The 21350-nt window shown below is 36.4% G+C and overlaps 1 protein-coding gene across 5 annotated transcripts in view; it reads right to left on the reverse strand.

The window, feature by feature from the left end:
* Positions 1-667: 667 nt before the first annotated feature.
* LOC115429448 (ninjurin-2-like) overlaps positions 668-21350 on the reverse strand; it is a 48508-nt gene continuing 27825 nt past the window's right edge. Inside the window, exons 2-5 of one of the 5 annotated variants that reach the window (XM_030148880.1) lie at positions 6949-7085; positions 5809-5888; positions 4911-5100; positions 2754-2867 (exon numbers count right to left, since the gene is read on the reverse strand). In XM_030148880.1, coding sequence (XP_030004740.1) covers positions 4931-5100; positions 5809-5888; positions 6949-7085 — 387 coding nt within the window. In that variant the 3' untranslated portion in view covers positions 2754-2867; positions 4911-4930. Of the gene's footprint in view, positions 927-2286; positions 2868-4910; positions 5101-5357; positions 5535-5808; positions 5889-6948; positions 7086-21350 lie in introns of those variants that run through there. The other 4 variants (XM_030148883.1, XM_030148884.1, XM_030148882.1 and 1 more) reach the window with 4 other exon arrangements.

A 21350-nucleotide genomic window follows, 5' to 3' on the forward strand; every position in this document is an offset into this window, starting at 1 on the left:
GTTGGAATCTTTTTTATTTGGTTACACGCTGTTTTTGTTATTACTTTCTCTTTCTTTTCTTTATCTTCTTCTTATTTGTTCATCTTGTTTATTTTGTTACTGAGACGATACCACATTTCTCTTTTGGGCCAAGTGGAAAAACAGTTTGGGAACCACTGCTCTAAATCAATAGTTTTATTCTTTCTAGTATGAAAAGTGAAGATAAACTGATATTTTGCACAATGTTTGTTAGTTAATTTATAATGAATCTGTCTCTGCTGACAAACATTGCCCAACACTGTGGCACAAAAACACTGAATATACTAAAGTACTTTAATCATTAATGTGGAACTGTTAACAGCATGAGAACTTCAGTCAGAACTAATCTGGGCATTAAAGTTAAAAGACCATGAAAGAATAAAAAAAACAAAATGCAAAGGCCCCATATCGATGGCCAAAAAACAAAACCTCCTATCTGAAAAATGTACTTTGTTGAGAAAATTAAACAAAACTGCCTGTTTTCTTGCAGAATGATACTGGGTAATGAAACCCAATAAATAATGCATTGTTGCTGGGCTATATCACTTTTTACACAGCACTTTGTGCATGAAAAAACAAGATACTTAAAAATTTCTCAAACAGTGCATTTTTTCAGATAGGAGATTTTGTTTTTTGGCCATCGCTATGTGTATGAGCATGAGTTAATTATCATGGTCTAAAAAGATAAATTAATCCTGAAACGGGTACATTTGCATGGTACCATAGGTGGTATGTCTGTGCTGGTCAGTGAATGCGTATCATAAGCCATGGGAAGTGTCCAGTGCGCTGCATTCCAAAAGTACTGATGAAGAAGTTGAGTGCTGTAGTGACGAAGACAATGATGGTTGTTACGTTGTTCAGGTAGTCCAGACGTTTCTGCAGGGCAGAATTATTCAAGTCCCGTCGGCCTGTGATATACACACACACATACACATACACAGTGGAGAAAGAAAATGTTCAAAGTACACTCAGTTCATCTGACAAGCTAAAATATTTGACTTAACAGACACTTTTCTACTGTATGTGAACATATACAGTCACCAAAACACAAGTCTAAGAAACACAGAAAGCAGGGACAGGCTTCTGTTGTATTTTATTTGGCTTTCTACAGTAGAATGAAACATAATTAAGATATACTGTTTAGTTTTATTACCCTAGTTCATGACATTAATCTATAAAATACTTTTTGGTATGCTATTTTTAACCCATAAAAACCCAAGGAACCACTGGCAACCAATAACATCTACTGATCTAAATGGTTTTAATACCTGTTGATCCACTCATCCTATCAATACATGTAAATAATTGGTGTAAAATGCAGTTTTTCATCTTTTCATTGTCATCAGATATGACCCATTTAGATGTTCAGAGGCTCCGTAGTTACCATGGAAACACTGTCATCTTCTACAATATTGATTCACCAGTAAAACCCATGGAGTTGGATCAATGACAGTGGATGGAGACACTTGGTTAATGTTCAGTTAATGATAGATTTTACTGAAAAAGTCACTTTTCACCTGGTTTCTCTGTTTCTGATATTATAACCTTTGAATATAACCAGTTCTGAGGTCTCTACACTGGCTCCCTGTCTCTCAGAGAATAGACTTCAAAATTCTCTCACTAGCATATAAAGCACTGAATGGTTTAGGCCCAAAATCCACCAGAGACCTTCTAGTCCAGTATGAACCATCCAGACCACTCAGGTCATCTGGTGCAGGTCTGCTCTGTGTTCCCAAAGTCAGAACTAAACATGGAGAATCAGCGTTCAGTTTCTATGCTCCATATATCTGGAACAAACTACCAGAAAATATCAGGTCTGCTGAGAGTCTGAGTTCTTTTAAGTCAAGGTTAAAGACTCACCTGTTCACTGCTGCCTTTGACTAAAAGGCTTTTGACTTTTTAAATTTTATATTCACTTTGAAACTCTGCACTGGAACTCTTACTTTAATATGTGTTTTTATTTTTATTTTATTTTATTCTATCTTTTTTTATTTTATTTTATGTGTTGTTTTCTTCCTTGCTGTTTTTAATCACCTTTTACATGTTTCTTTTATAATGTTTTAAATGTATTTCTTTTTGTTTCTTTTATTTCAATGTCCTGTGTGAAGCACCTTGAATTGCCTTGTTGCTGAAATGTGCTATACAAATAAACTTGCCTTGCCTTGCCTTGAAACCTTTGAATATCTACATGACCAGTGAATTAAATATAGGAAAATACATGATTTACACTGAAAAACCTCAAACTAAAGAGGATAATATTACAATAAATGATGATAAATTAGTTAAGAAAGCTTAAATATAGGGGAAAAATTCGTTTGGGAACTGCCACAAAAGTAGCACTGGGTCTTTATGGGTTAAAATAAAGCTATGAAGCAAGGTGTAAAACCAGGTGAACTCTAAAACAGTTTGAAGCATTTGAAATGTAAAACAAGCAAAGCATTAAATATGAAGACAAAAGCATTTAAAGTCATTTAAATAAATACTGATGCACACACACATGCTGATGTTCAGTTGGTTAAGTGGAAATATTTTAGTTAGATTACAGTCCACAGACAACCCTGAATAAAAACCAATAACCAATACATAAACCAAGTGACTTTAGATGAATTGTTGGTCCATTTGTGTTTGTCTGCTCTGCGTATGTTTGTGATGTGAAAACGTGTGAGTCCATCTGTGTGTGCGTCAGAAGTGGAGTCGAGCCAACAGCCAGCGGAAGAAGCCCGTCCTCTTGGACCCGAAGAAGCTGATGAAGAAGTTGATCACCGTGGTGACGAAGATGACGCCTGTGGCCACGTTGTTAAGGTAGTCGAGTCGTTTCTGATTGGACACCAGGTTCAGGTCTCTGCGGGCTACAACACACACACGTACACACAAACAGACACATACACACACGTATATTTCAACATTTCCAACACAACCACACACATACACACAGATGACACACACCTAAAAACAAATCCAACACACACACACGCACACACACACACACACACACACACACACACACACACACACACACACACACACACACACACACACACACAGTGACGTTCACTCACTTGGACAATTCACACACAGTTCAGTCACACGCCCTCCTTGTCTGTGGGTTTGTTTTCACTGGGATGTTTTGTCTGGATTTAGACGTACTGATAATGATTTGCTCATATTAAATAAATTCCACAAGAGAATAGTAAATGAAAACTTTAATTACCTCCCGCAGCAAATATCATTTAACTCTGCCCTCAAGTAAAAACGTCCAGTTGTTCTATTCAGAGCAAACGTCTCAGTGGGAAATTTGATAGATTTTAACCCTGATAAAATTGAACACAGTGTCTACCATATGTTATGTTTTACATTTTGTTAGTAGACATGTTGAACATATTGGGTTTTACCGTTCAATCCCATTAGTGTCAGAAAAAGGCAAATCATCTTCTCTTAAAAACAAAACATACAAGAAAATATTGAATTATTTTATAATGGGAATGAAACTTTACTCTTTCACCTCAATAAAGTTGATGTTTTCATGATGTAAGTAGAGAGTTTGTATTAAGTTCATGCATAAGCCTTAGAGTTGGTTTTGAAGTAGATTTTAACTTACTTTTATTCATGGGAAATGTGCCGTTTTGAAAATAATTATCAGACCATTGTGACACGGTGCCCTATTGCATTTTCTTCTGGAGGTTCTAATACTGTATAATACTGTATAAAACAAGGGACTTACTAAATAAAAACAGCCTATACATGATATATTGTTTCTTGGTTATGCTCGACTTAACATATTATGCAGCAACATACGTAAATGCAGAAAAAACTATGATAGATACATTAGAAAAATTACAAAAAAGAGCTATTAGAATAGGTTGTGGGTGTGAAATTATGGAATGGACTTGATGAATTAAGTTGTTCACTTCTTTGACAATGTTTTAAAAAAGCCTTAAGTGTAAAATTATTCAGGGATATTAAGTTGAGATGGTACATATGCATTTGTTGTTGCTGATTGTTTTGTTATAATGAGAATGCTCGATGCTGCACACATTTAATTTAATGTAAGCAGTGGATCAGGGGAAAAGGATAGGCACAAAATAAACTTTTGCTTCTAGCCTATTCCTTTTTTGGTTTTTATGCTTATTTTAATTATTGTACTAAATGCAATGATTAATGTACAAACCAACATAAACAATTCATTCATTAACAAACTTTTCTTAATAAGTTTTTCTGCTGGTTTTTTTTTTTTTTTTTCAGCATTGTCTCTCAGTGTTCTCCTCCTGATTAAGCACCAAACTGTCAATGTTAGCTTCATCACACCATTTTCTTCTCTTGTTTTATTTCCGTACTACTTTAAATCGATTTAACCATAGCTGATGCATATGATAATAGTGTTTTAAAAAGCTTTTTTGTTATTTAGTGTAAATTCAAGAAATTATATCATTTAAAATTCCATACCCATAGTTTGTTGAATGCACTGTATTTAGTTTTTTAGTACATTTATTACATTTTATCCTGTCTATTACAAACTGCTTTAACCTTTTGAGACCCAGGACTAGAGTTTCACTGATTTACTAAAACAAACAAACAAACAAAAAAAAGAACAGTGAGGCGATAAAAAAAAAAAATGTTTTCTTATATTGAAATTCTGTAGAAAAATCCCAGGTAGTCTAATAATTATTTCCAAAGCTGAATGCTAACATATGCATAGATATGTTATGGTAGTTAATAGTTAATACAGGTGTCCTATGGTGAAACAAAATGCTAAAATAAAAAATAGCAATAATGAACTCTGCTTTTGACCAGTTATAGCTGAATGTTATGTTTCTGAAATTCACAGCTCTTATGTAAAAATCCTACAACTAGTAACCTCCTATGTTACTCCTGAGTGTGTTTCTGGTACATACAGGGTTTCAAAGTGTGTGTTTCATAGGATGAACCGTTGAAACAGCCATCCCAGGAGCCAACTGCGTTGAGTACCAAACGCTGCTTTAATGATGTTGGTGATAAAGGTGAGGAAGATGAGACCAGTGATCAAATTATTTAGACAGTTTAGTAACCGCCGATACGACGGGAAGAGGGTCAGCTCACAACGAGCTTCACACGACAACATCCACACAAAGACAGTCCATACCACAGACACACACAAGCAGACAGACACAAAACATACAAACACAGACACACAAACATCTAGTTGGTCCTCTGGCCCGGTCCATTCATACTAAATAAGAATATAGTAAAACTTTAGATGATTAATACTGTGAGTAGAACAGTGAGACATGTTTCAATTAGTGTGTATGTGTGTTTGATGTGTCTGAATTTTTTAATTTCCTTCTATTTTTATGGATCCCCACACAGTTCTTCTTTTTTCCTCCGTCAGAAATGCATCCTGGCAAAGAGGCCTGTGCGTTCCATGCCGAAGACAGAGATGCAGATGTTGGTGATGAAGATGAGGAAGATGATGATGGTTGTGGTGTTGTTCAGGCTGTCTAGGCGCTTCTGGTTGGCCTCTTCGTTGAGATCTCGCCGGGCTGTAAGAAGCACATACATGTACACACATACCCAAAAACTACACAAAAGAGTCAGAGACAAGAATGTAAAGCCTGTATTTTTTTAATTACTTTTATCATCATTGAATATTTGTAATTGTGAAAATATTTCCTGCCAAACTGTGATTCAACCTTCCTTATTTGAATTTTCACAGCAAACCGATGTGTCAGTGTATTAGTGTGTTAATAGGACTAGTTAGAACAAAGAGGATGGATGTGTGGAGTGGCTGACTAATGCTCAAACTGAGTGACTCACCAATGATGATGATCAGGACTCCAGCTACAATCTGAAGAGCCAGCGAAAAGGAGATCAGAGTCAGGACAGCAGCGTAGTACCTGAGGAAGCACAGAAAAAGATGTAATCTTGTAGGTAGTGACACTGGTCATGGATAAAAATGGGCCAATTCAGTGTCCCAAATGTTTATTTTTAACAGAATATCTGATCCAATTAAACCCAGAAATACCCAAAGATCCACTCCTGACCAAAACTATCTACGATGTGAAATGTGAAATACCTGTTGATCCACTAATCCTATCAAAATATGTAAATATTTCTGGTAACATGCAGTTTCATAGCTTTTCATGGTTATCAGATATGACCCATTTGGATATTCAGAGGCTCCGTAGTGAACATGGAAACCGTCATCTGCTGCAACATTGATTCACCAGTAAAACCCATGGAGTTTAACAAACAGTGGTTGTAGACACTTGTTTTTATGTTCAGTTAATGACAAATTTTGTTGAAAACGCCACTTTTTCCACATTTGTTTCTGATTTGCTCGAACAATCTTTGAATTCACTTTCAGCTTTTATGAACGTCTACTTGATCAGTAAATTATAAGTAGGAAAATGCCTGATATTCACTGAAAAATGCAAAATGCAGATGATATTTACAGTCACGGAAAAATTATTAGACCATTAAAAGTCATCAAAAACAATGATTATGCAATCCAGTACTACCTCCTGTGTGTATCATGTGACTAAAACAGACAGAAAAGAAAACATGGAATGTCTAAAAGCACTGTTTTAGTCAGAACAATGCCATAGCTATTGATGTAAGAACTGAAGTGATGTTGGTTATTATCAAGAAAACATGGAAAATGTCTAGATATCAGCTCTTAAGTTAAACTATTATGAGCTATTTTTGTTGTTATCATTATATTTGTCCAAACAAATGTACCTTCAGTTGTACCTGGCATTAAAATTAAGAAGAAATTGAAGAAAACAAAGGGTGGTCTAATAATTTTTTCCGTGATTGTAAATATTATAATAAATGAGGATAAATCACTTGGGAAAGACAAAAAAAAAAGCCTAAGAAAAACTCATTTGGATGTTATGCCAAAAATAGTTGTGGGTCTTTAAGGGTTAAAACACATTACCACATTACAAACATTACCTGTATCCAGCTCCTTGTTCAATGACCGTCTTCATGTGTGTGATGTTAGCCAGAAACAAAGCGATGTCCAACATTCCCTCAGCTGCTGTCTTCTTTGTGGCATACAGATTCATGTTTATATTAGAGGTCGAACCTCCCTGAAAAAGAGAAAGTGGCTGCGATACAGTTTATACCATCAATGTTTCATGATCATAAAGATCAAGAATTGAATGCACACGCAGCTATGACATACAAAAGCCTGGCCCAAAAATAGAAAAAATAAGAGATAAGATAAGACAAGTTAAGACAAGATAAGATAAGATAAGATAAGATAAGGTACGATAAGATAAGATAAGATAAGATAAGATAAGATAAGATAAGATAAGATAAGATAAGATAAGATAAGATAAGATAAGATATGCCATTATTAGTTCCACAAGGGGAAATTCCAGATTTACAGCAGAAAAGCAGAAAAGCACACAAGAGCAAAAGAATGTGCAAAATCAAAAATAAAGACCGATCAAAATAGCTATATATACACTACTTACAGCTGTGCACATGCAGATCATGCCACAGGTTGGATAGGGATATGGTTTATTGCACTGTTTTATAGTCCTACAATATAACATCTCAATGAGCTTTAGCTTTAGTTACATCATACATTTGCTGTGATATTGTTTTGATAAAATTAATTGATGTAATTTATAATTTTCTTGACACATCATGTGGCTGAAAGTGGACAGACCCAGGTCATAACACTGCCCCCACAGACTTGTACTGTAGGCATTAGGCATGATGGGTAACCACTTCTCACCCTCTCTTTTTACCCTGATATTCCATTACTCTGGAGCAGGGTCAGTCTGGACTCATCAGACCTCATGGCATTTTTCCATTGAAACACAGTCCAGTCTTTATTCTCTCTATCAAACTGTTGTTTAACCCGTAAAGACCCAAACGTCCACTGGTGACCAAAACCATTTACTGATCTAAATTGTTTAATACCTGTTAATCCACTAATTCTATCAATACATGTAAATAATTGGTGTAAAATACAGTTTGTCATCTTTTCATGGTCATCAAATATGACCCATTTGGGCATTCAGAGGCTCCGTAGTTACCGTGGAAACACCGTCATCTTCTACAACATTGATTCACCAGTAAAACCCATGGAATTGAATCAATGATAGTGGATGGACACACTTGATTTATGGTCAGTTAATGATAGATTTTACTGAAAAAGTAACTTTTTCTTCAGTTTTCTCTGTTTTTGATATAATAACCCTCAGCTTTAATTTGAGCTTGAATTTAGTGAATTTTCATGAACATCTAAATTAAATATAGGAAATTAAATAGAAGAAAAGACATGATTTAAAGTGAAAAATACAAAACACACAGGGTAATATTATAATAAACTACAAGCACTCGGAGAGCGCAGACCTCCGCCAAGGCTGATCAGTGGGCCCCCCCGTGGGCCCCCCCACCCCCGATCACCACCAAAATTTAATCATTTCTTCCTTATCCCATTTCCAACAAACCCTGAAAATTTCATCCAAATCTGTCCATAACTTTTTGAGTTATGTTGCACACTAACGATCAGTGGCCCCCCCCCCGTGGGCTCCCCCCACCCCCGATCACCACCAAAATTTAATCATTTCTTCCTTATCCCATTTCCAACAAACCCTGAAAATTTCATCCAAATCTGTCCATAACTTTTTGAGTTATGTTGCACACTAACGGACAGACAAACAAACAGACAGACAAACAAACAAACAAACCCTGGCAAAAACATAACCTCCTTGGCGGAGGTAATCATGATAAGTGACTTAAGAAAGGTTAAATAGACAGAAAAATAATTTGGGACCTGCCATAAATGTAGTACTAGGTCTTTTTGGGTTAAGAAATGAGAAGCTACTGCATTAGTTAGAGTTAAAGAACTGAAACATTAATCACTGCAGTATTTACCCAAAGGAAGGATCTGAACTATTTGCTTTGAGTTAAATGGAGACAAAGACTTTTATTGACCAGGAAATATATTCAGTATATCTATATTGTTTCAAGGAGATACATAAATAACTGACTTTTGGGTCCCCTTTCACATTATATTGTCGCTAACGTTTGCGTCATATTTTCTATTCTCACCCTGGTTCTGTTTCCCCATTGGACTAAACTGAAACCCTGCCAGTGCAGCCTTTTTACATCCTGCTTCAACCGGACATCTGACCATCACTGCAGCTGCATGAACCTTTGCCTTAACTTCCTTTAAAATCCCACAGACAGGGGGTGAGAGGCAATGAGCAATATGAGAAACTAGGATAGGAAATGATAGAGACGGTGAAGGAAAAAAGAGGTCAGAGGAAAGAAAAATGAGGCAATAGGTGGCACAGATGGTGGTCAACACACAAATTAGAAGAAAAGGATGACAGAAAATACTAAACAAAGGTAGAAGAAATAAAATAAACTGGAAATATGTATATATATGAAAAAGCTGCACAGTCTATAAGGCAGTGTCTTTCAACCTTGGGTCGGGACCCCTCTTGGGGTCGCCTGAAATTTCTAGTAATTGATAAAAACAAACAAACAAACAAACAAACAAACAAACAAACAAACAAACAAAACTTACTAATAAAATATATATGGTGAATAGAGAGAGACAATCACAATCCATAACAGACATGACAAACTGTGAAGTTGAAACTGAAGCACTGTGGTACTGTTTATCTTTCAAATGTTCATTGTGGTCAGTTTCAGATGCTGCAGCTCTTTCATAATTCATAGTTTGAGTTATTGCTTGTTCAGTATTAATTGTCAGCCTTGTAAATCCAAGCTGGACTGACTGTACATATCCTGACCAAGAAAAATAAAATTCTCACTTTGTGCAGTAATTTACACCTGGCTTTTCTGCCTCTGTCCATAATAATATACATTATATAGACTAAATGTCATCTAAAATTAATGTTAATCTGCAACATAGTATAGCAAACTATTACATAATCAAAACAAATTAATTTTTAGCAAAATGCCTTTGTTTTGAATGTCTGGGGTTGCCAGAAATTTGTGATGTTAAATTGGGGTCACGAGCCAACAAAGGTTGGGAACCACTGCTATGAGGGCTGAGTTACAGAGGAGATAAAACTGACCAGGAGAGGGCAGCAATGACCACTGTTACCCCTACAGAGGAACCATAATTCAACAAGATGCTTTTAAGTGTTTTATTTATTTATCTAATAATTTTGCAACTGATTTTGTGTTTCCACTAAATCCAAGCACACATGCTTCCATGTGAGTCCATGTCAAAGTCAATAAGCATTACTTGAGCTCCATCGGTAATAAATGCAACTTCTGCTGCTATGAAACTGATCCACACATTATTTTAATTATTTGTATTTATTTATTTTTTTGAGGGGTCGAATGTCGCCTCTGGAGTCGCTGCTCTATACTCCAGTTGAACTAGGATAAGATAACTAGAATGAGATAAGCCTTTCTCAAATGTTGGCAGTTAGATTTTTTTCCCTTCATAGTTTATTTATCGCAGTAGCTCTAACTGCAGCTCATTTTCCAGCAGTTCTTTTCATAGTGATAAATTATTGCCTAAGCTGCTCTTAAGTCATTTTAGAAACACACTGTATGCATAAAAATTGGCCTTTTTTTCTGTTTTAAAGTAAATATCCTCTTTCTCCATATATTTGTCATATGAAAGTGATTTGGGTGCATGGGCTCCAACAGGAAAGTCAGAGGGAAAGAATTAAATATCATTGCATACATGTCATGGGCGACAGTTTTCTTGATCTAATTATTGCATGCACTGCGGACGGACATATTGGATTACTTAACACTGAGCGGTAAAGTATCTTGTCCACACATGGATTATTTTACCCGAGGCCATGGGAGGATGGGGATCGGTGCTGGGAGTTTTTCCTTTTTTTTATGCTGCAGAAACAGAGAAGTGTTTTAAGGAAGACATAGATCACACACAGTATATGAAGTCAATCATGCACACCAGGGACATACTGTTTTTATGACTTCATTGTGCTGAAATGTTCTGCACGGTTCCAAAATAAACAGCGCATTGACACTGGACATGTGCAGTGATTGTTGAGCACCACAGCCTTTCAGTATGTGCTGCCTTTGTTTTCACTCTATGTGTCCAATCTACTGGTAGCATTTCCACCTTTGGGAAAAGATCATTTCTGCAATATTTCTTCAAGGGGATTTTCCCATTTTCTAGAACTAAATGCAAAGAATCATGTCTGCATCAATGAATAAAAAAGTAATATTTGGACATTTCTACTTATTATTGATTAAAATATATTTAATGTGATCTGAAATTGTGATTGGATTTTTTTCTCCGCAAAGTTTAGAAGTATTTGTAGAAAGAAGTAAAATAAAAAATAAACTCAAATTAACTTTAAATGAATAGGAAAAGGATCAGTGTGGATGTAAATGTGTTCCTGACTGATTGAACTGGGTTCTGCTTTGAGATGCTTTTTAGGAACACTGATGGTTTGACTTTGAAATTATTGGTGGTGTTTTATATGTATGTTTTCAGTATTATTTAGTGTTTTATGTTTTAGTGGCTGAAATTTCTATTTTCTTTACTCTTTTGCTTTTGCTATCTTGGCCAGTACACCCTTGCAAAAGACAGAGTCATTTTCTCCTGTTTAAATAAAGGTTTAAACAATAATAATAATAAAATGAACAACATTTTAGTCAAACAACTTCTGTGAGGGCAAAACCTTGCTATAGGTTGGTGGCGAGCTAGGATGCTTAATTATGATTATATTCAGTGTTGTTGCTTTATGATGTACTAATATTCACTGGGAAAAAAATAGAGCATTTTATGAACAGAATGAACATAAGTAGTTTGATAATTTATGACCCTCGCCAAGTTACAAATACAGCTACGATGATCAAACTTAATGGTAACATTGACTGTGACCTGTCTGGGTCACCCATGAATTTTGTGGTCAAAGGTTAAAGGTCACTAGATCAAAAAAATAGCTTAAACCCCAATACTGTCTGGTACACATCCATAGTATACCCCTGTAGTGTTGCAGATTGGCATGCTCATTTACATTCTTCGGTGTGTTTAGAATATCTAAAATAGAGGGAAATTGGGTGAGAAATACTGAACAGGTGCTAGACATGGGTTACTGTCTCTTTTCAGTGCAGTCGAGTTCTAAAAGTGAGGACAGTGAGGAGTAATGGAGCCCAAAATTCAATCTGAGAGGGTTAAGAGGTCAAGCGTTACTGTGACTAATGTTTGTATATGTGTGTATCACATTCTAATTTTATGCAGCTTTTTTAGATCTCTCAATGTCCTCCCTACAGTGGCCGACAAGGGCCAAAAACATTGCAACGGCCCAATGCGTCTCAGTTAAGAGAAAACAGCTGCAAGTACAGAAACAATGCAAATTCACAAACTCAAACATAAGTCTAAAGGAGGTAAAAAAGAGGAATGTGGTGCAAATGAAAAAATGTGCTGCAAAACACAAAAACACATGCATAATCATCAAATGCTCTGCAAATAAAGAAACAATGCAAACCAAGAAAACATCTGCAAACGAAGAACGCTGCATAACCAGTCAGTCTAACAGAAGCGCTCCAAACCAGCAGGCGGCGCTGTCAGCAGAACAGCTCAATGCAGAGACACACAGGATGGAGAGAGAGACAGAGAACAGCTGACTGACAGGGTTTCAAACTACAGTGGAACAAATGGAAGTTACTGCGTAGTGCGGTAATGTGACTTTTATTTGATTCTATTTGACACTAGTCCGTTGTCTATAAATGCTGCCCCCTGCAGGTTTGGAGCACTTCCGTTGTAGTTGACTGGCATTTGATGATTACGCATTTGTTTTTGTGTTTTGCAGCACATTTTGTCATTTGCACCATGTTCCTCTTTTTGAACCTCGTTTAGACTTATGTTTGAGTTTATGAATTTGCATCGTTTCTGTACTTGCAGCTGTTTTTTCTAACTGAGACACATCGGGCCGTTGCAATGTGTTTGACCCTTGTCGTCCACCGTACCTCCCAGATATAGAAAGTCTATCTATACGAAGACACGAGTGTATAAAATGTCATTGCAGCAGAACTTTACTGTCTCAAAATAAAACGTACCACACTCTGCAGTTCACGGATCTCTTTCCAAACGGAAGTAGACCAGCACATGTGGACCAGGCACACACGCTTATGACAACATTGTAGTGAATGTAAATACAGCGTTTTTGTGGGCTGAGGTCATGTGCCTTGGTATCTACCTAATAGTTTAACAATGTTGGCTCTTGAAAGCCAAGAACTTGGTGTGTTTACATCCACTTCCCACTCGCCCATAAGCACTGGCACAGTTCATTTTGTGTGGAGACAGCAAGTTGGCATATGTGCTTTGGTTCAAAAAAATACTTTTCCATGTGTTCATATGTGGTTTGTGTCTTATCACAACTATGTCCTAATTTCTGGAACCAAATGTTGATGTTGACATCGTACATGTAGGCTTTGGACACTTTGAGTGTATTAACACGAAACCAAAACAAACAGGTCCCCCGTCCCCCCTCCAAAAAAAAAGGTTGTTTTGCTTTTGGTATTTGGAAAAACCCCTACCTTTCAGTATAAGATTTCATTTAACACCTGTGCATTGTCAGTGGGGGAATATACTGTACATAAGTAGAGATTTGAGGTACTTTTTATTTGTATTTTTTTTTTTTTTTTTTTTAGATTTGAGGTACTTGTATTCATCTCTTAATGCAGCTTTATACATGTACTCCACTACATCTCAGAGGGAAACACTGAACATTTTAATCTACTACTGAGAATGATTGTTTATAGATGTATGATTATCACAGGAGAGCAGCACGACACACTTTAAAGAATGTGATGCATTGTTGTAGATGGGGCTGTCTATTTCATTTACTTATTTCGAATATTAAAAAAATTATCAGAAGTATCATCTGAGTGTTAAGTATAGAGTCATGAAGTTGTGTCAAACCTGCCAATGTATCGGATTGTAGAGATATGAACTTAATAGAATTATAGCAACAGGCCAGTGAATTTATGTGACCGCTACAGGAAGTAGTGAGTCACTCTGCTGGTTTTACTATAGAAAGAAAAACATAACTTGCATGAGCTTGCAAACCCTTGGCTTTCAGTCCATTTCAGGGTTTCCTTATCATTGCCCATCTGCCCCCCCAGTTGAGAAGTTATGGTGCATGCCAAAGTTTTAGCCCATACGGATGGACAGACAGACAGACAGACAGATGGATGACGAACTGGTGACAATACGCTGCGACAAGGGCTGAGGGTAATAAACAGCACAGGGTCCTAAACCAAAGTGTCAGGAAGTGACAAGATGCGATGAGAGCTGAGTCAAAGAAAGTGACCAAATGATAAAAGCTAGAAGCATGATTGTTATTTTCACCACTGGACGCAGCTCTAAATGAAAAGAATGGAATTTGATGCTGAATTGCTAAAAGCATTTCTTTTGCACATTTGACTTTAATCATGAATCTTCTGAAGGTATAAATTTATTATGTGATATTATTATCTTTGCTAAGTTTGCCCTTTGTTGGTTCAGACTAAAGTGCAACAGTTCTGACCTTGTTTGGATGATTCATTACACATCTTTAGTTCACTTATCGACAACACAAACCCTATGGAAAACAAGAGGATTTGTGGTTTTACTGTGGCTGTTTTCTGTCTACAGAGCTAAGCTAACAGACCTATAATGTAAACTATCAGTTAATGCAGTACATGAAAATTATAAGACATCTGTTTGAAGAAGAAAACTTGGTTCTACCATAATACAAATGTGTGTAAACAATGAGCTTTAGACTTTATTCAGTGAGTGATACAGTCTGTGTATACATGGCATTGATTTTTTTGGTGGTTTTAGTAGCTGTGAGTGCGTTCTGGTATGTGACTTCCTCCGCCTGTTTAGAGTTTTGTATTTAAATACCACATATAACCCCTTAAACTAGACAAGACTACATGAATTAGTTCACATGTGCTCAACCTTAATCATGTGCAGCAGTAAAACTCAACTTACACATGAATGCAGGAGTAAAATGAACCCAAAAACGTCATTTATGATTATGAAAATAAAGCCATTTTACTGCACAATGACTACATCTGCTTTTCATACACTGAGTACATTTTGCTAATGATACTTTTTTTTTACTAAAGTAAGGTTTTGAATCCATAACTTCTAATTATAGCTGAGTATTTTCCCAGCGTGGTATCAGTACTTTAACTGGAGTAAAGGTCTAAATACTTCTTCCATCGCTGTCTGCTACACACGTTACATATTGAGGGTAATTTGTGCTGAAAATGTTGATCTCAGCCCCCATTTCAATGCAAGTTACAGTACAGTTTGATCCAGAGTAGGTTAATTTCCAAGAAAGCATGAAGCAATTCCTCGAACTGTAAGACTGTCAAAACACTATGAACACATGTGCAGTGTACTGCGGTCTTTTGTATGTTTTTCTGAGTATGAGGGAGTTGCAGACACAGAACTGCGCAGAAAAAAAAATGTACGAGAGTGAAAAGAGGTACAAAGACAGAGATAGATGTGAGGAAGTGTTACAAAAAATACATTAGGGTATTAGAGTAGTAGATACGGAGAGACAGGGAGAGATTGAGAGGAGAAGGTATGTATATGCACTGGCCTCTTTCCATCTTTTCTACTCTGGGGACTCATGTGGTCACACTTTATCAACATCAGCCTTGGGCATGTCGCCAAAACACATACACATACAGTACACACACCCACATACGCACACAGTCACACACCACAACCAAAACATTGAAATGGCCTACATACAGCCCACGAGACATGTGTGTTCACTTAATGTGAAGTCTTTCTCAATGTACTGACTTGATTTTTAATTCATCGGTTTATCTTCACTTTATGTAAATATGGTCATAAATTATTGCTTGACCTTTTTCTTCCCAGGGCAGGTAAGGAAAGAATACATCCAGGAGGTCAGCAGGGTTACACACATTAACCTTCAGTATCTGTGAATTACAACTCAGAGGCCAAAAAGATGTTCCTTGACAGATGTCCAGGGTTTAACACATACCTAAAGTCCAACGCCTGGGTCTGTGTTTGTTAAATATCACATATTGCCTGGTCATGTAAAGCCTTGAAGTTTTCCCTCATAGAAAATTGCCCGTAAATCTGCCATAAAATGTACTTTCTTGGTGATTTAAAATGTCTCTTGCTGTCTTTCTGAGTCTTAGGGTCTAGACCCAAATGGGCCGCAGGCACATCTTTAACAGACAGATGAAAATATATGAGACCACTATGACATGAGAGTAATATACATGTCACAATCTGAAAAAAGGAAATATTTGTGGACAAAAATTCTGGGTTTTGTGAAACTTCCCGTGCATGCAAAAGATATCTAAAAATATTTTTGCCATGCTTCTTAGAGATAGTCAAATATGTGTGAGTCTCCAACTTGTTTGCTTATCTTTAAAGGAGTGATATTTTGCTTTTTTTAAGTGGAATTATGCATTTTAAAACATTTCCCTGTGGTCTCCATAAACTGTAAATGCTATGCTTGGGTCCGAATTCTTCATTAATTCAACTCCACAGGTCCATCTTCAACCCTATTTCTGAGTAATGACACCAGAAAGGTCTTTTGAGCGCTGGCCCTTTAAATGCAAATTAGTCACTTCAGGCCCCACCCCCTCCAAGTTGTTGGCTGTGCTGCTCTGTCCTGTTCAACCACTTGTGTTCGTTAATACAACCAACAACTGAACATTTTAGGTAATCGTCTCGAAGTTTGAACATATTTTCAGTTTTTACTACAACCACTGCTGTTGACAAACAATTACGGCGTACGTAGAGAAATGTTCGTCGGAAGTCTTGACCTTATATGTGCAAATGTCGTGATGTAACTAGTTATAGATATAACAAATTAAGAGGGAATTAAATCGGGTTGTAGAAATCCACTCGATTTTTGCCTAAATGAATATAAAGATAGCTTTGCAACACCTGCAGGGCTCAAATTCAAACTGTATGAACTATTAGGGTCCAAATACACAAATAGATGAACCAAAGACTAATAAAAGTGGGTTTAGCAAAATATGAAAATATGATCTCTTTAAAGGAGCTATATGTGATATTTGTACTTTAAAATATTAAGTTTTGAGAATGTATCACAACACTGTTCAGAATGAAGAATCCTGAAGTTCTGACAAAAATAGCGATGTCAGTGGACTGTAGCGATATGAACTGAATTTATTTATGTTGATGTGCAAGTTATTTGACCACTAGAGGAAGTAGTGAGTGGCATTAATGCCATGGGGCCAAAGAAACAACTTTTTGAGTCAAAGAAAGTGACAAAGTGATAAAAATTAGAAGTTTTGTTGTTTTCACCACTGGATACAGCTCTAAATGAAAAGAATGGAGTTTGATGCTGAAATTACAGTATTTCATCCACATGGGCACTTTGATTATGAGGCCTATGAAGGTAAAGTTATTATGTGATTGCTAAGCTCACTATTTTTTTTTTATCCACGGTTCAAACTAAACTGTGTCAGTTCTGTCCTTGTTTGGACAAAAACAGATCTTTTGTGCAGCTATTGACTAAACAAACCTTACAGAAAATTTGTAGTTTACAGCATGAAGAATTCTGCCTAATTGTTTAATTTAATTTAATTTAATTTAATTTAATTTAATTTAATTTAATTTAATTTAATTGCACAAAATAAAAACAGCAATAGAAAAAACAACAACATTCAAACAAGTAACAAAATTGTGCAGAAGAGGTTAGAAGCCAAAAAGAAGGCTTATAAGGCTTATAATTGTTCATGCTGTCCCCCGATTCCCTTCAAATCCATGAAAAAATTCCAGCATGTGTCCACATGTACTGTGTGAAAACTGTATGATGTCTTATATTTGTGCTTTGCATTATCTTCTGTTCTTCACTGCAATTGTCGAAGAAAGGGTTTTGTGGTAGCGCTCTAGTTGTACTCTGTACTAGGAGCAGCCGTCCGATGTCCCTAATCATCGAACTTAATTTCATTTGATGTACTCTGTACTGTCAAATGACAATAAAGGCAATTCTGATTCTGATAGTTTTACTTTGGCTTTTTTCTGTCTAAAAACAGTGTAAACTATCAGTTGTCATAGTGACCTGTGTGAACAGCTATCAAAATACAAGGCTTTGAGTTTTTGTTTGATATAGAAAACTTGATAATACCATAATACAGATATGTGTAAATGATGAGAATTGTCCTTTATTCAGTGAATGATACAGTCTGTGGGTACATAGTGTTGGTTCACTGGTGGGTTTGGTAGTCTTAAGTGTCTTCTGGTATGTGGCTTCCCACTGCTGTTGAGAGTTTGGAATATCAACTCTACATAGAACCCCATTCATGTGCATTGGACTATGAAGTACAGCAGTGCATCACAGTGCAAATTAGCAAATTTGTTACTACAGTGATATGCTTTTTTCATACTTTTTAAATAAATCCTGGTCAAATAAAAATAAATAGAATTCGAAAATAAATGTACAAAATCAGTTCCTGAGGAGACACAAATTTCTCCCCTGGTCTGATGTATCTCAGCTGAATTGGCAGTTAGACAGCAGTGCACATGACCATTTTGTTCTGCTTTCCCTACCAAGCATCTGGAAGCAATTTGTGAATATGGATAATAATTGCCCCTCACAGTATTCCCCTATCATTAACATTATTTTCTCTGTTTGGATTTTAGCTTACCTAATGTCTACTGCTGTTCATCATGTCAAAATTATCATGTTTTCTATAAAGTTTCAATATATGAGCAAGAGATGTACGGTATGTGTTAAAATGATAACAGTTTCACAGGTTATAGCACACATAATATTTACATTTAAAACAGTACATGAGCACAGCTTTTTCCTGTTCTATCCATATCACTACTTTGTTTTTCATATATGTTTAATTTGCAGTTACTGTCATCACATATTATCTTCATCTAAGCAAAGCTAGTTCTTTGCTCTATAAACAGAACAGAGTGGTTTTTTTGCAAAGGAAAAATATAATCTTCTACGTGAGAGTAATGTTATATTAAATATCTCCTTCCAAGGCATTAAACTGGGTAATTACAAAGCTATGCATACAGCCATTTGACTACTGGTTTCTGTGGATGTATATTTATACTGTAAACTCTGCATAAAAATCCTTGTAAAATCCTCATTCCTGAAATTCACTGATCCACAGTCACGGGCAGAGGGCCATATAACAAAATGTCCACAAACCCACACAAAAACCTAAAGGACACACACGTCTAATACATACGTGGCAGAAACATGTTCATCTACTCTACCTACATACGCATTTATGCTGACACAAAAATTCCTGGAAAGCTTCACTTCTTTCTACTTCAAGCTGGCCATAAACACACACAAATGTACACCAGACCACATGGGAGGCCCCCCCTTCGACCTCACAGGAAGTGATCCTCCCCTGGACTCCTATTGGACGCCATATTGACCAATAAGAGGAGAAGCCAGACTAGGAGTGGGGCTCTGGTTTTCTTTTAGTATTTTATTTTTACAGTCTGTCTGTTGCTCTGTTTGTCAGTGCTCTTCTCCATTTAACCCTTTTTCCCCTTCTGCATTTTCTCCCTTTTTGCCTCAAGGCATTAACTTTCTGCTCGGTTTTTATGTAACTGCCATTTAGGGTGAAGCAGAACAAAGCAGCAAAGCAGATGATGTGAATCAGATAGAGGCACAAAGAGAGGAGTCAGCAAAAGGGGAGGCAGAGAAGCAGTTACAAAGACTGGGTTTGTGTTTTCTTTTTCTGGCTTTGTGCCATGTACGTAGTTACTATTTGAGTGAATTTGGCTGCAAAAACTTTTTTTTTTTTTTTCAATATATGTTTTTAATCCAAGTTGTAATTCAAGAAGCAGGCCTGGAAGAGCATTTTCCCAGCTAAGCTCCTGATTTTGGTAATGTTTTTTCAATTTAAAGAGATTCTCGAAAGAAATGTCATTAAATTACTGTCACATGTACAGGAGCAGACAGCTGTTTTTAGCAAACAAGCTCTTATAATCCCACCATACCACCTCTATCCGATTACAGAAAGGCAGACAGCATTATCAGTGGGATACTGAAAATAGTGGAGCATTTAGCAGCTAAAGAGGCACAAATTTCCCTCAGCTTTTGGTTGGTGGAGACCAAAACAGAGTTAAACTGAAGGTGGACAGATGCTAGCAGTAATTTGATGTGATCGCTAATTTGCTTTTTAACTGTGTATGTCAAGTGTTGAGATGTCAACTCTAGAATAGAATAGAATAGAATAGAATAGAATAGAATAGAACAGAACAGAATAGAACAGAACAGAATAGAATAGAATAGAATAGATTAGAATCAAATCTTGATTGTCATTACACTTTGCCCAACGACATTTAAAATATGATTCTCTTTAAGGTGCAAAATACCTAAAAAATATCTGAAAATGTCAGATTATGTTGGATTCTGAAATAGCTTTGTTTTGTTCTTGAGGGTGCAGGTCAGCATGTGAGTGTTTCAGGTACTTTGTGTGTGTGTGCTTTATGTGTTTTGATGGTGGCTGGGGCCGTGGGCATGTCAGTGAATAGACTTATTATGTAAAGAGACAAACAAACCGTGGATAAACCTCAGTGCCTGCACAGTGACACAAACTGAGTCCGAGCCAAAACACCTATTAGATGAACTTTGACATAGAAAAAACAAAACAAAGCAAAAAAAAAAACAAACAGAGAAAGGGCTGTTACCCCCCCCCCCCCCCCCCCCCCCCCACACACACACACACACACACTCAGTTGAACACATGTAAAAGTTTAGCAACTTAAGTGACTTTTGACCTTTGCCTTAAAGCTAACTCTCATCCTGCTGGCAGGCGTGTAATTAGTAAAGCTGTCATTCATACATATCCTTATAAGGATGTGTTTATGAAATTAGGCTTAGAAATCATCACCCAAAAATATGCTGCTATTAACATCATGGTTGCCGTTTACTTCCAGGTTTTCAGACCTAATCAGAAGTAAAGTAATAAGCAAAAGCAGATTCTGTGACTCCCTGCAATGTTGTTTATGTCCCAACTGAGTGAACACACATGTGATTTTACACACCGGATACAACCTCCTCATCCTTTTCTATCCTTCACTTCTTGCTGTTTTGTCTGCTCTTTCTTTCCTATTTACTGTCACATAAACAAGCCCTTTTCCCTCTGATTTCATGTATTATTTTTGCCCAGATTATTAGACACAAGCTTTTTCCAATTCATGATATATCCCTTGTATTTTGTTTTTTTAATACACCACCATTTTAACTGCACTACATAATAATATAATTTTAACAATATATTTATTAACACATTTTTTATATATACACACATACACTTGTAAATATACACATAATTGTAGTAAGCATGTAGACCTCACTAACAGAGGCACTTGC

Source organism: Sphaeramia orbicularis, chromosome 12 (assembly GCF_902148855.1).
Source record: "Sphaeramia orbicularis chromosome 12, fSphaOr1.1, whole genome shotgun sequence".
Classification (NCBI taxonomy): domain Eukaryota; kingdom Metazoa; phylum Chordata; class Actinopteri; order Kurtiformes; family Apogonidae; genus Sphaeramia; species Sphaeramia orbicularis.